The 13,959-nt window shown below is 43.0% G+C and overlaps 1 protein-coding gene across 4 annotated transcripts in view; it reads right to left on the bottom strand.

Moving 5' to 3' along the window:
• Positions 1 to 13,959, bottom strand: part of MCF2L2 (MCF.2 cell line derived transforming sequence-like 2) — a 2,082,183-nt gene that overhangs the window by 1,266,818 nt on the left and 801,406 nt on the right. For all 4 annotated transcript variants that reach the window (XM_078665987.1, XM_078665986.1, XM_078665989.1 and 1 more), the window contains exon 8: positions 3,547 to 3,671. In XM_078665987.1, the coding sequence (XP_078522113.1) occupies positions 3,547 to 3,671 (125 nt within the window). The remainder of the gene's footprint in view (positions 1 to 3,546; positions 3,672 to 13,959) is intronic.

Below are 13,959 nucleotides of genomic sequence, written 5' to 3' on the forward strand. Positions count from 1 at the left end.
GTTGGTCAATATCTTTATTTTGGCCTAAATGGCCATAAAAGAGCAAGATAAATACATAAATATAAAATACATAAAAACAAATACAAATACAGAGCATATAAAAGAGAGAGAAAAGATCCGACTAAATATATTACAGTAAAACCGGGATAAAGTATGTTAAAACCTTAAGTGCACAGCAGCATAAGGGGGGACACTTTTTCTGTCTTAACCTCCACAAAGACATCAAATACCTTGAAACTGCAAAGACAATGGACTGACTTGTATTACTTCTGAGTATTCTAAGGGTGATGCTGTAATTCATCAGACCCAAATTACGACAAAGTTGCATAAACTCTTGTAGGGCAGCTAAAGCTAACTTAGATTACACAAAAAGTGTACATTGCACCTTGTGATGGAGGGAATGTTGCCAGTCATCTTTCAGCAGCATTGTTGTTTGCTGGCTCGCTCCAGCAGACATGTGAGAAAGTGAGGGATGAGTGGAGATAACTTATGAAGTAGTCTTTGCTCCACAAACTGAGCAACTCTTAGTTCCATTGCTGAGTCACCCTGTATCTCACTGCCCTCTTCCCCAAATGTCTTCCTGCTTCCCTTTCCATACCTCCCTCCTGTGCCAAGGCCCCACGTCCTGTCTTCAGTCACTGGGCGAGGGGCGATGCTGGAGGAGACTGGGCCCAAAACAAAAACAAAAATATCACAGAGCACAATACAATATCACCTTATAGCCTGCTGCTGAGGGCTATACCAGTTGCGAAACGCCCTGAACCCGAGTTATAGGCTGTGCCTATAACTGGGGAGAGGGCCTTTAACAACCAATACAGCCTGAGGGAGAAGGGTCAAAGGTTGTTAGAAAATGTCATCCAACTAGGATAGAATGTTCTAAATTAAAAAGGGAGAAACAGAAAGACAAACACTGGAATGTTGGAGCAGAAGGCGTATACCAGTCATTATTAGCCCGGAGCCACTCCGTTGTCATCAGTGGAGCTCTCCACAGTCCGATGTTCTAATAAAAAGTTTAAGCCGGGATATAAAGTTACAAAATACTGTCCTGAAACAATATAGGCTCCAGAATATCAACTACCACTATATTATCAAGGTAAGAATACATCGATAAGTGTGGAGATGCTATTCTGAACTCCCCAGCTCCCTACATTGATGCTATGTCAATGTCATCAAGGTACCAGGATGTTTTTGCTTCCTCCTCCAGCATCGTCTCCCACCCACTCCCTTCCTCCACACGCCATTTCTGAAGCCATTCCTCGGTTTGCAGCTGGTCTTTAAAGACCTTTTGTGAGGCTCGATGCCTAAATTCGACCAGTTAGAAACTTCATCAGTAGGTTTCAGCATGTTTCAGTGCTAGAAGAGCGGTCTTCACCCTGTTTCCTTCCCCTTCTCTTGCAGACATTTATAACTGTTCGTTTCACACGGCGTTGGTGTAGAGTGTGAAACAAGGAGGCGGTGCTTCAGTTATTTCTGGAACTTGCACTTGTTCAGGTGCTAGGCACTATCTGATCAGACGGCTGACTCACTTCCGTAATCTCTCAGACACCAAAAAGTTAGGCCTGTACCCATTGATTGCGTTATATCTAGAAGCAGATGTAAAGATACCCTGTTGCAATGACATTTCAGGCGTTTTCTTTCTGAGCACTATTTGTCATCCAAAGCAGAATAACAGAATGTTTCCAAGGCGCTATATTTGTGCTTCTTTGTTCTGAAATAACACAGATCTGCTTGCGGTTCGAGCTGGTATGACTTGTCTGGAAGTCAAAAGACTCTCTGAGACTTCAAGTAAATGTATCTAGAAAGGTGTTTTATGGGAGCTTACCCCCAGATGCATCAAGCATCCATTTTGCGATTCCTTATTAGCGAAAAATAAGGATTCACTAATAAGGAATAGCAAAATGCCATTCATGAAGAACTCGCTTAAAAAATAGCGATTTCTTAAAATTCCTTAATTGCGACTCGCAAATTGCGAGTCGCAATTAAGGAATACCTCCCCATTCATTCCTATGGGCCTGGAGGCCCATAGTAATCAATGGGAAGACATTCTCAAATAATCGCAAATTGAGATTGCAATTTCAAGGGTGCCAGGGTGTCAAAAGGACACCCTGTTGCACCCCTGAAATCTGCATATGGGTACATCTTGCACACACACATGCCCTAAGGGAATGTCTGTGTGTAAAATGGAACTTTGAAAAATGCACTTTAGTGCATTTTTCAAAGTTTTTGCAAATTACCATGAAGTTCAACTGCATGGTAATTTGCGCCCCCTATTAGCGAAATAGCTAATATTTTAACTTTAATGCATTGCATTTAAGGAATCTCAATTTGAGATTCCTTAAATGCAATAGCAATTTAAGTAATCGCAATTTTGCGATTCCTTAAATTGCGATTTTTGCATTTGGGATGATGCATCCCAAATGCAAAAATAGCGGTCGCAAAGGGGCAGATTCTGAGAATCTGCCCCTTTGCGAGCGGTTTTTAGTTTGATGCATCTGGGCCATAGTCCCACCTTAGACTAACTTCAGAAACACGAAAAATAAAATCTACAGCAGGACCCCGGAGTCCAGAACGATGTGGAGAAAACCACAAACTTGCATCGTCAATCGCAGACCAAGGAGGCAGTCTTCTAACAAAGTAACTCCATAATAGTTCAGATTTGAAGAGTTCTCTGAAAAAGAGATGGCTGGTTTCTGCTCTAAGGTGGGGGGCAATGTGTTCTAGAGTGTTGGATCTTGTATTTCACGAGCGAGGATTACCAATGGGGAAGTAACTGAGGACCAGTTTTGAAGACTTTTACTCCAGATAACCCTATAGATAATACAGGGTCCCTTGGATTTGATGCCGACCTCTATAGGGAGTCATTGGACCACGGTAAGTGTAAATTTGAGGGGGTTAGACATCTCTATGTTAAATCACACAATGGCAGCCTAATTCTAAAGTCTTTTGAGTCTGTCAATTGCCATCTTAAGGAGACCACAAAACAGTGCATTGCAATAATCACAATGAGGCATCTTTGTAAAATCAATTTGGTGTGCAGTTTGCAAGAAACAAAACAATTCCAGAGAATTAGGTGATTCGAGGGGTAAAATAGAGCTCTGAGTCTAAAACGATCCACAGTTTCTTGACTTTCTCAGATGTGGTGGGGCGATCTCTAAACCAGTGACCTAGAGAAACCTGGCTTCTTGTAGATCAGTCAGTCAGGTGGCATAAGGAAGTGGATTAAACTTTGGAATTTTTTTTAAGTTAACACTTGATTTAGCTTTAGTCTTGCCACTACGAATAATGTGAAAACATGATGTCTGGTTAGAATTTGACTAATAGAAAAGGTCCAAAATAAGATATTTTTAAAACTCAATTCCCCACACACAAAACACAATTAAACACACAAAATAATATTCTATATGCACTCACAATAAACTAATAGTAAAGAATAAAATTTAAATTTTAAGATACAGCCCGATATTAAACTAAAATTGAACTCAAATTTATGGTAAATGTTTTAATAATGAAATCAGGAGCGGTCCATGTATGATTAGTTGTACGCACCTTTCAACAGTGGCCACGTTTTCGACTTCATCAGGGTTGAGTTTGTAGTCAGGGTTTCTGGATCCTGGTTCTTTAATGCAGGACAGCAATGTCGCCCCCTGTTTCACTGCAAGCTGGAGTTCATCCTGCGGTGGACAGGAATTGGCATGTTAAAGGAGGGTGCATAGAACTTTCAACGTTAGGGATGACAAGAGCAAGGTCATCGCTTTGGTTAACAGTTTATTTTTTTGTAAAACATGTTTATTGGCATTTGAGATTTTTACAAACATCACATCTTTCATAGCCATTGGTGTTGGCGTACAAGTTGTCCCGCACGGGGACCGAATATTTTGACATGTGAACACATGGTTGTGAAGGATGTTGAGCCTTTACGCTAAGTCCATTAATTGTCAATGACCCTCATGGGTTTATGTCCAGTTACAAGTAACTTTCACCCATGCCGCTCCCCCCGCCGCATTGGGGGTGTGATGTGCATTGTCCCCCTGAAAATATTAGCCACATTCTGACCATGAACTAACTTGGGGTATAAAACTGGGATGCACTGTGTCTTATGTTATGAGTACGAGTATGTGGTCGCCTGAGAGCTGCGCTTTTATGGGACATCATGGTGTAGGTGTGCCGAAGCGGGTAGGAGGAGGGGGGAGGGACAGTGCTAAGAGCTATCTACATGGGAGTGTGGTGTTGGGTCGTTAGCAGTCAGTAGATCTGGCCCGTAGGAAGAATGCAACACATGGAAAATAATTTGCAGGGGATAAAAGGAACCATGAGAAAATGTGGTATATCACAGAGAGCGATTTGTATGTCCAATACCACAGCCTCTACGGACACCAACAACCACATGTGTAGCGACATAACCAATAGGCCTCGAGATAGCCTCGGAATCCCAGGTCATCTCCATTGCTTACTGTTATTTGTGATATCAAATTTACACAAGGAGGCATACTCTGTTATTTGTGAGAACACATAAAACTAACACGGCATGAGGGAGACATAGTGACATCATATACGTGTAATGGCATGGATGTTAATAAAAATTATTTTTTCTTATGTAGATAGAGTACAAAGGGATTGATCTAGGAAGGAAAATGTAAATGAGCTGAACATCTGCAGAGTCTTATCTTTGTGAGTACTCACAAACAGCACATCTGCAACACTTCTCTTCACATCTAACATATGCTTGAAAGGTTCAGGAGTAAGTGCTGCGGAAAGGGATGGGACAGTATATAATTGTGATCATGCCAGTTGGTTGTAATTAATTCTCCTAAGGGTAATACCACTGAAGAGGAGAATTTTGAGCACTTGAAATATGTGAAGTCATCAGCTCAGTGCTGATCCATCAAGAGGGAGTCCCAGATTCAGAGGTGCACAGCAGAAGAAGGACCAATCAAGAGTTTGATTTTTCTTGAATTTCTTGATTTACATGCAAACTATTCACTTGCAATAAAACAATTACCATTCTACTGAGGGATAACCAGGTTTTTATCCAAGGTAGATTAGCTGATGTTGCAGGGAGGCGGATCATCTTAAATGCACTGTAGGCTTAGGAGGACCGTCAGAGTTAGAACATGAGTGAACCAACACCCTTCTTTATGTGGGTGGTGGAATAAAACTCTCACCCTTCTCTCTCAATCCACAAGGAACATGAGTGAACCAATACCCTTCTTTATGTGGGTGGTGGTATACAACTCTCACCCGTCTCTCTCAATCCAAAAGGTAACTAGTGATAGGAAGGTCTCCCTAAAAGCACAATTCTCCTTAATTCCAAATCCAGCTCTACAAAGCAGAGTTGCTGTTCTAAACTAGTGCTAGTCAGAAATGCAAAGGACAGGTTCTCTCATTTCACAAACTGAAAAATGCTCTTGCATAGGAGAAAACTTGCATGCAATTTGGTTTTCCATCTACAACCAACAAAAGCTTGCAAGCATCTGTGACAGGGTCTTAGCGTCTCCAAATGAAATCTCCTTCATTAATGCACCTCACATCAGCTAAGGCATTGGGAAGAAAGTCGGGGACTGACAATCTAAGCCCAATGTAAGCACCCTGATAACCCGTTCTTTACAAAAGTGCACCAGGATGTGATACGTGCATGGAGAACCTATGCAACTGTCATTTATTTTGAGTGATTAGTGCCCTGGTGGCCATAGAAGGAATACACTGTGTTCTCCATCTGGTGGGCAATATTATTGGGGCTGTCACATTAAATGCTGGCTTGCTGGCAACTTGGCCGTCTGCTTGTTCCCATACTTCATTCATGAACCCCTACCACAAATTATTTCTCATCATCTCCTCCTAGAGTTTTACATGTGCATTTATACACACAAAGTTCTAATCAAGTGCACTTAAACAATCACTAATTCATATTCAGATTTCCAATGACTTGACTCTTTAGTTCTCCTTTTTAGGTCTCGCCTGGAATTAGCATCCGAAGGATGCGTCCAGGCTGGAGACTTATAGCAGCCGGTCTCGGGGGAATGAGGGACAAGAGGGTGCCACGCGCTTCTCTGGAGCTGGATTTGACTGCGTGGACGCGCACCCACACTCACGCATGTGCACATACACACACTCACGCATGCGCACATACACACACTCACGCATACACAGCCACACGCATACACAGGCACACACACACCCCCCCCGTCGCCGCCGCACCTACACACACACTAGCGCACCTACACGCACACACAGAGACCCCCCACACACACACCAGCGCACCTACACACACGCACGTACACATACAAAGACCCCCTCCCCCCGCCGCCGCCGCCATCGCACACATACAGAGCCCTCCCGCCGCCGCACGCGCACACACACATGCCCCCCGCCCTCGCAGCTCAGCAACAAGGCGAAGCCCCACTCACCGGCTTCCTTGGTGCGGCAGCTCTCCTCTCATCGGCAGCTGCAGGGCTCCTTTATGCCGGTTACCACAGGCTCTCCCACACTCCTGGGAGCCTCGTGGAAGGCGCCGGCAGCAGGATTCTTCCTCCCTCCATCTCAGGGCGAGTGCACCGGGGCGCAGGGTAGGCTCCTGCTTGCTCCGGTGCTCAAAACAGCCGCGGCTCTTCCGTGGGAGGCGGGGTAGGCTCCCGCCCTCCTACTTCCGGTTTCCGGTTGTCCCGCCCGGCCTGACTGACTTCCTGGTCGCAGGCCGGCAGCGATGTTCGGTTTGTCCCGGGCTGCGGCGGTGATGCGGGGGGACAGGTGCATGAACAACGGAGCTTCCTTACCGGTATCTGAACCCGCGCTCCGTACCGTGCGTTAACCCTCGGAGTACCGTGTGATAGTTAAAACCTCTGTGCATTCTCCACACATATCTTTACAGCGAGAGCCTTACCCCGCAGAACTATCTCATACGCGGATAGGTGGGATAGCTGAGCGGGTTGAAGTCTCTACTGCAGGTTTGTTATTGTGGGCAACATCGTTTTTAACTCTTCTGCAGCCGATACAAAGAGTGACACCTTTATTTACAGTGCTAAGAAGCCGCAGGGGACAGGTTCAAATAAAAACACCAGTGCGTGTGCGCCGCGTGCACTTGGACGTGTTTATAGAGTGAGCGCTAAGGGTTACTGGCCACTTTACACAAGGGTGCAAAGGCGAGCAGGGCTGGATGCAGAAGGAAGGGGGAGGGGGGCGGCACACTGGACCCTCGGTGCTGCTCTCCCGACCTCCTGTGCTGCTCCTTGGGTGTCTCTCCCCATCTCCGCCTCTTGCTTCTTCCCTCCCTGGCTCTTTCCTTCCTTCCCTCCGCTCCCTGCAGTGCCCCTTCCCACCCTCCCTCTCAGCCTTTCCTATCCTGGTTCACGCATCCTGGAGCCTCGGAGCGCGAGTGATAAGATGTCCTGTCTGAGCGCGGCCGAAAGCACGAGTGGGAGCGCGGCCTCCAGGCCTCTGGGGGTGGGGGCAGGACCACAGGCTCTGTAGCACAGCCAGAGACAGGCACTGTACCCTAGATAGAGACCGGCACTGTACCCTGGATAGAGACAGGCACTGCACCAGAGCCAGAGACAGGCACTGTACCACAGCCAGGCACTGTACCCCAGCCAGAGACTGGCACTTTACCACAGCTAGAGACAGGCACTGTACCACAGCCAGAGACAGGCACTGCACTACAGCCAGAGACAGGCACTGTACCACAGCCAGAGACAGGCACTGCACCAGAGACAGGCACTGCACCACAGCCAGACACGTGCACTTTACCACAGCTAGAGACTGGCACTTAACCACAGCTAAAGAAAGGCACTGTACCCTAGATAGAGACAGACACTGTATCCAGCTACAAGCAGACACTGTACGTCAGCTAAATACAGGCACTGTACCACACACAGAGACAGGCACTTTACTCCAGCTAGAGACAGGCACTGTACCCTAGATAGAGACACTGTACCCTGGATAGAGACAGGCACTGTACACCATCTAGAGACAGGCACTTTACTACAGCTAGAGACAGGCACTGTACCACAGCCAGAGACAGGGACTGTACCGCAGCCAGAGACAGGCACTGTAACACATTCTCAACTGGCCCACTTTACACGTAGTGTCTGATTACTACATATAGCAGTATGATTTCAGTGGATTGCACAAGTGCAGCACCTGGGTGGACCCCACAGACTTGTGTGCATATACAGTCTGATTTTTTTTTTTTTTTTTCTGGGTGTGCGTCGTCCAGCTACATCTTGTGGCCCACAGGCTCATGTATTTGGAGTTTGATCTTTTCTTGGTTGTTTCTCTGCAATTCCTGGACTAACCCCTAGAAGATATTCTATAACGGTTTGTTCAAATCATATTACTTTGGTTTGATTCCTGCCAAGTTTGGATGGACTCCTAAAGTAGACACTATATCTTGTTGTATATTACTAATTAGTATAGGTTTATAATTCACCACACTTATGTGGAAACAGAACACATACTGCAGCTGATGCAATACTTTACATTCAAAGGTAGCGCCTTCCCATCTGGGCAACTCCATATGCACCATAATCAATGGGGTAAAAAAAATACATTTCACAAACCAGTCCGGACCACCTAAGATGGGAAGTATCTGTAGGTGTGATTGGCTCGCCTCATTCTTTATCGCATCCGTTCTTTGGCACAGCTAAATGCTTATAGTGCATGATCTGAGCAGTCTCTGCCAAACAGGCAAGCCATCAAATAATTTCTCCCAAAGAGCTCACACACCATCCACCCATGCACCAGCATCTCATGCTTACCTGTTCTATCCCTCACTCCTTTTAGGTCTCGCTGGTACTGCATCCGAAGGATGCGTCCAGCTGGAGACTTATAGCTGCCCGTTCCGTATTTGCAATGCAATAGGTCTCACTTTTGCGAGAGTTTAAGCTATTAGCATTGTAAATGACAATGCCTTTTATTTATGTTTAAAAGCAAAAACATAAATAAAAGGCATTGCCATTTACAATGCCAATAGCTCTAACTTTAATAATGCGAGACCTATTGCATTGCAAATGCTTGTTTAAGAACAGTGCCTCTCCAGTTCGATTGTTTGTGTCCCATCGGAAATCCAGAAAATTCTGTGAATTTCTACTAAACACTGACTTCCATTGTGCTCTATGTTGGCTGACAGCTAAGTGAATAGCATAACTTCTGCATTTTATTGCCAGTGGAAGAAAATATTGAATTTAACTGCTAATAGCTCTAGAGGGGAACAGAAATAGTCACATCTGAAAATGTCACTGTGGTTCTAGCTGGGTATGGGTTGCTTTCCCATAAACAGTATAAGTGTAACTTACTGAAGCAGTTTTCATTTCACATATGCCTACTATAACTCAATCACTATATTTGTAAATGTGCAAGCAAAAAGCTATTTGAACTGATATCCTAAAAGTGACTGCTAACAGCACTGTCCCCTTCTATTGTGCTATTCAGCTCCGCTGTCCATAGCACCATGACAGATCACCACTGGAAGGATGGGCGACTTTGTTGTGGAATGCAGGGGTAATGGGCTGCTGTTACTATGACCTTTTTCATTTTCTGGTTCCATCCTTCAGTGTCTTTTAGTTTAACAACCAACTTTTTCCTTTCCCCTCACTGGCTTCGCCCATTCAGAGTACTTGTTGTTGAGGTGGTTCAAGAACAAAGAACATTTCCAATGCACTTTCCATGTGCAACCCTCTGATCTTTTACAAAGAAATCAGAATTAAACAAAGAATGTTATTGGTAGTGAATGATGATCATGCTGCAGTCATGGGGAACAAGGTAAAAGGAACAGCTGCCTTATTACATGGAAGCCTTTCTTCAATGTCTCCGTCACTACTGCAAAGCCAACTTGGGGTAACAGGTATCTAGTACATGATGGTCTGAAATCAGTTAGATTTTGGGTGCAATTAGAGAAAATCAAGCAACTAGGACGGTCTCAAGGTGTTTAATACTGTGATCATGCTCTCCTTCTGCACTGGGTCAAACATGATAGATATACCCTGTTTGGCCTTCATTTGACACACTTGTGGCTTGAACTGGAGATATGAAAAAACCGATAGAAAGAGGGTCCAAGGGGAAATTTAAAGACCAGCTTTCATAGCAGGGAAGTATCTTGTTGTGCTTGAGTCATATGTCTCTCGATTTATAATCACATTTAGGATTGAGTTATATGTCAGAGATTGTTTCACGGATAGTTTGTTTAGACCCACAGTTACCCATTGTTTTGCATATTGAACTGGAGATAGTCAATAAAATATTTTCCAGGCGAAGATCTGCTAATGGATATTAAAAAAACAAGATGACCAGAATTGAATTTTTGGTTCCTCATTAGTTCTTTACCAATTGCAGAGAGATGCAACACGATTGGCCAAACGCAATACTTCTTTGCTCCCTTTACCCAAGGCCCAGGTTTGGACATTACTGCTGTTGAATTTTACAGCAAAATGGAAAGAGGATAATAGGGAGTGATTTAATGTTTTGTTAATTGTGTCTCTCTATGTTGATTCTTAGTGCAAATATTTGACAGCTGTAATAAAGAAGTATGAAGTGATATCAATTGTATGGAAGTTCAAGATATTTTTATAGATACTTCCAATGTCAAAATGCAATATTTGTTGCCAACTTTTTGCTGATATCAAGGAAACATAGAGCTATATAGCGTGACCTTACTGACTGTGTTTGAACAATTTGCTGAGGGGCTACATTAGCTATTATTCAGTAGAAGACTAAATATATTGCACTATGGAATAGGCGTGGAATTAATTGAACTTTGCCTACAAAAATCGTTTATGTAGGAGTTATATTAACATCATGCCTTATGTGGTTTTAGTTTTTCTGCTTCTAAATGGTATGGAGATGTTTACCATCAGCAGAACTGAAAGGAAATGTGGTTCTGACATTTTTATCTAAAACCTTCCAAAATATTTTTGTTGGTAGGGAAGTTCCTAATATTTCTTGATTATTACTTTGTTCTTTTCTTTCGTTACATTAGTATGCTGTTACTTTAGTCAAACGTACATGGATACTAGATGTTCTGTTTACAATTTTGAGCATTAATGTTATAATTAGTACTGAGGTGCAAAATCTTGGAATATACTCTATTAGGTTGTCATGTACTGATGAATAGTAACTTCTAAAGACAAAAAACGACTTATAGGATCAAAAACATTAAAAACCATATTCTAATAATATCTGAAGTAATCAAAGAATTGTCTATATATGATTCTATGGAGGAGAATACCAATACCTAGATTTATAATTACTGCCCGAATGAGACAGCATTTATCTTACCCTCCAAAAGGAGGACTCCTGGAGCAAGGATCATCCAATTAGCAAAGGCACGGGGAAATAATCTGAAAAAGAACTCTGGGACTGGAGCACACATGTAACTTGTGAAGACTTCTAAACTTCTAAGAAATAAAAATATATACTGGGAATTTCAGATGACCAGTCTGAAATTACTGGCAAAACAAATCAACAATCAAAATTGCCCACAACTGACGAGAAGTAGGTACTGCAGAGTTGCCTAGAGGTTAGGAAAGGGATGAGGAATGCATAAAGCACCTACTTTTTACTGACATAGTTGCACTAATCTTTGATGGTCAAAGCACAACCAACTGAGAAACAATGATGACCAACATGTTAAAAGACACTATTGAGCTCTTGCTTATGCATGTTTGTTCACTAGTAAACCATATCAATTCAAATCTTGTCGAGATGAAACAGTTGAGTTAAGCCACTGAACAAGCAGTGTCTGACCATGAAAAAACAATTTAACAATACATACCAAAATCTTTAAAGTTTTAAAAAGCATATGGTTTGGAATGATGATCCAATCTGAAATGAAATTCTTTCAAGTTGCAGTGGGAAAACCCATGGATTACATCACCAAAATGCTCATAAGTGCACTACAGTATTAAAGAACTGAAGAGCTGGCCATGAGCTGCAGTCCGTGCAAACAGCACCATATTGGCAGAATACTAAAATCACCAACACTAATCACTGTGATTCTTTGGAAATGTTTTTTAAATTGGAAATGTCATGTTGCCAATGAGAACTCACAGCATGCTGGAGTTAGTCGGCTGCAAAAATTACAAGACCAAACGTTAGCAATAATGTTTCTGACTAAGGTGGCAATTGACTCAAAGATAGAGTATACTTGCTGGATCCTTCAAAGCATATTCTGATACAAAATCAGAATTTGTTGACCATGCATTTCATCAATTGTATGACACTGCGCGTAGTTTATGTCTTGAAGTGTCAGAATAAGACAATCCATGTGTGAAATTCGTCATGTCCACAAAAGTAAGAAACCAGGACAAAAAACATCTATTAAAAACAATAAACAGAGACCCCCCATACGCTGTGTATGTAGTAAGATGGTCTTAATAAACAGTTTTATTTGAGGCTAATCACAAAGGCCTCGTTTTTTGGCAACATACATATCTTTGCATATTGCGAAATGTGCTGAGGTTCATCAGACTTGATACAATCGGATATATTGAATGTATTGAATGATTCAATGTAACCTTAGTATTGCAAACCTTAACAACAAACAGCTTCACAAAATAATTTGTGGATAAGTAATGTAATTTCCGTCTGGCGAACCGAGAACTAGCTTTTTTGCATGCTGCAATTTTTGTCCTTCCTGATATGCATCACCAGCTTATGTTCCTCCATTGCCCTGATCTTGGAGACGGTACCAATCGAGATTCTGACCATTAGGCTTAACATAGCAAAGCCAAGTATACATTCAGAGTTTGCAGAATTACCACAGCAAGGTTATACATTCTCTATGCTGTCTCTAACTAGTTAGCGCATTGTTGATTCAATCAGACCTGAAACACTGACCACACCCTACGATGAACTTCTCGCGCCATGTCTATCAAGTAGCATTCATGTGAACAAGCCAACAATTAAAATATCATGGTGACCCATCAGTTCATTTAACATAGTCTTGAAGTCTTGCAAGAAGGTATGGGCTTATTGTATCGACAGGAATTTTGCTGCCTTCACTGTGCAGCAACAGCAATGCAGTTGTAGGTGGCAAAAGCTTGTGGGCACAGGGGAGAGGGAAGTGGAGTCATAGGGAAGGCACTACCCCCGTGTTTCTCCAGCAGTGAAATGTCTACAAATCTTGCAGGAAGCAACAGATAGATCACAAACATCAGTCCTTGTTTTCCAACACCACCCAATCAGAAAGGGTTGCAGAGAGGAACACATAGTTATTCACCTCCACACCTTTACCAGTGACATCACTGATTATCTCACTCACTACACCCCAACATACACTTAATACTGGAATGTCATTTTCATTTCGCTCAATCTGCAGAAGTCATTTTAGGTAGCAAGTGACCTCAAAAATAGTGCACACTGGCCTCCTTTATCAAATAATACAATATCCAATATCCAATAGCTTATGTGGAAATCCTAAATTAGTGGACAACTTAGTCCATGCTTTACCCTGAGCTGGTACCTGTTGCTGATCTGCTATGAAAAGAAGGAGTCTTGCATCTGGGAGAGGAACATCCAAGAGAGAGGACCGACATTGCAACAAACTCAAAGCAGAAGGGTTTGGAGGAACATTCCCCATGCAAAGAAGAGGTGACAGTGTTTTTCTACGGTAGTGTACTTCCAGTCTGCTTGGTGCCTTGGGTACTGCCTAAGTTGCACCACAGCTCAATGTTATTTGAGGCAACAGGAAATTGCCCCCTCTAGGGGTGGTTGGCATCTTTAAGAAATCATCTGACGTTGGAAATAGGCCTAAGACACCCAAAGCGTTACCATCAGAGCTTTTTAAGTGACAAGCCCCACTCAAAATGGCAGTGTGATGCACTGACATGTGAATTAACCACTTGGCTGCTAAGGGGTTTTCCCCTCCCGTGCTGCAGATTTATGTTTCCCATTATACATGACGAGTTGACCTTGTCATGAGCACAGATTCAGTGTGCCTCATGACGAGTTCACCTTGTCATTAGCATGCAA

Source organism: Lissotriton helveticus, chromosome 11 (assembly GCF_964261635.1).
Source record: "Lissotriton helveticus chromosome 11, aLisHel1.1, whole genome shotgun sequence".
NCBI lineage: Eukaryota > Metazoa > Chordata > Amphibia > Caudata > Salamandridae > Lissotriton > Lissotriton helveticus.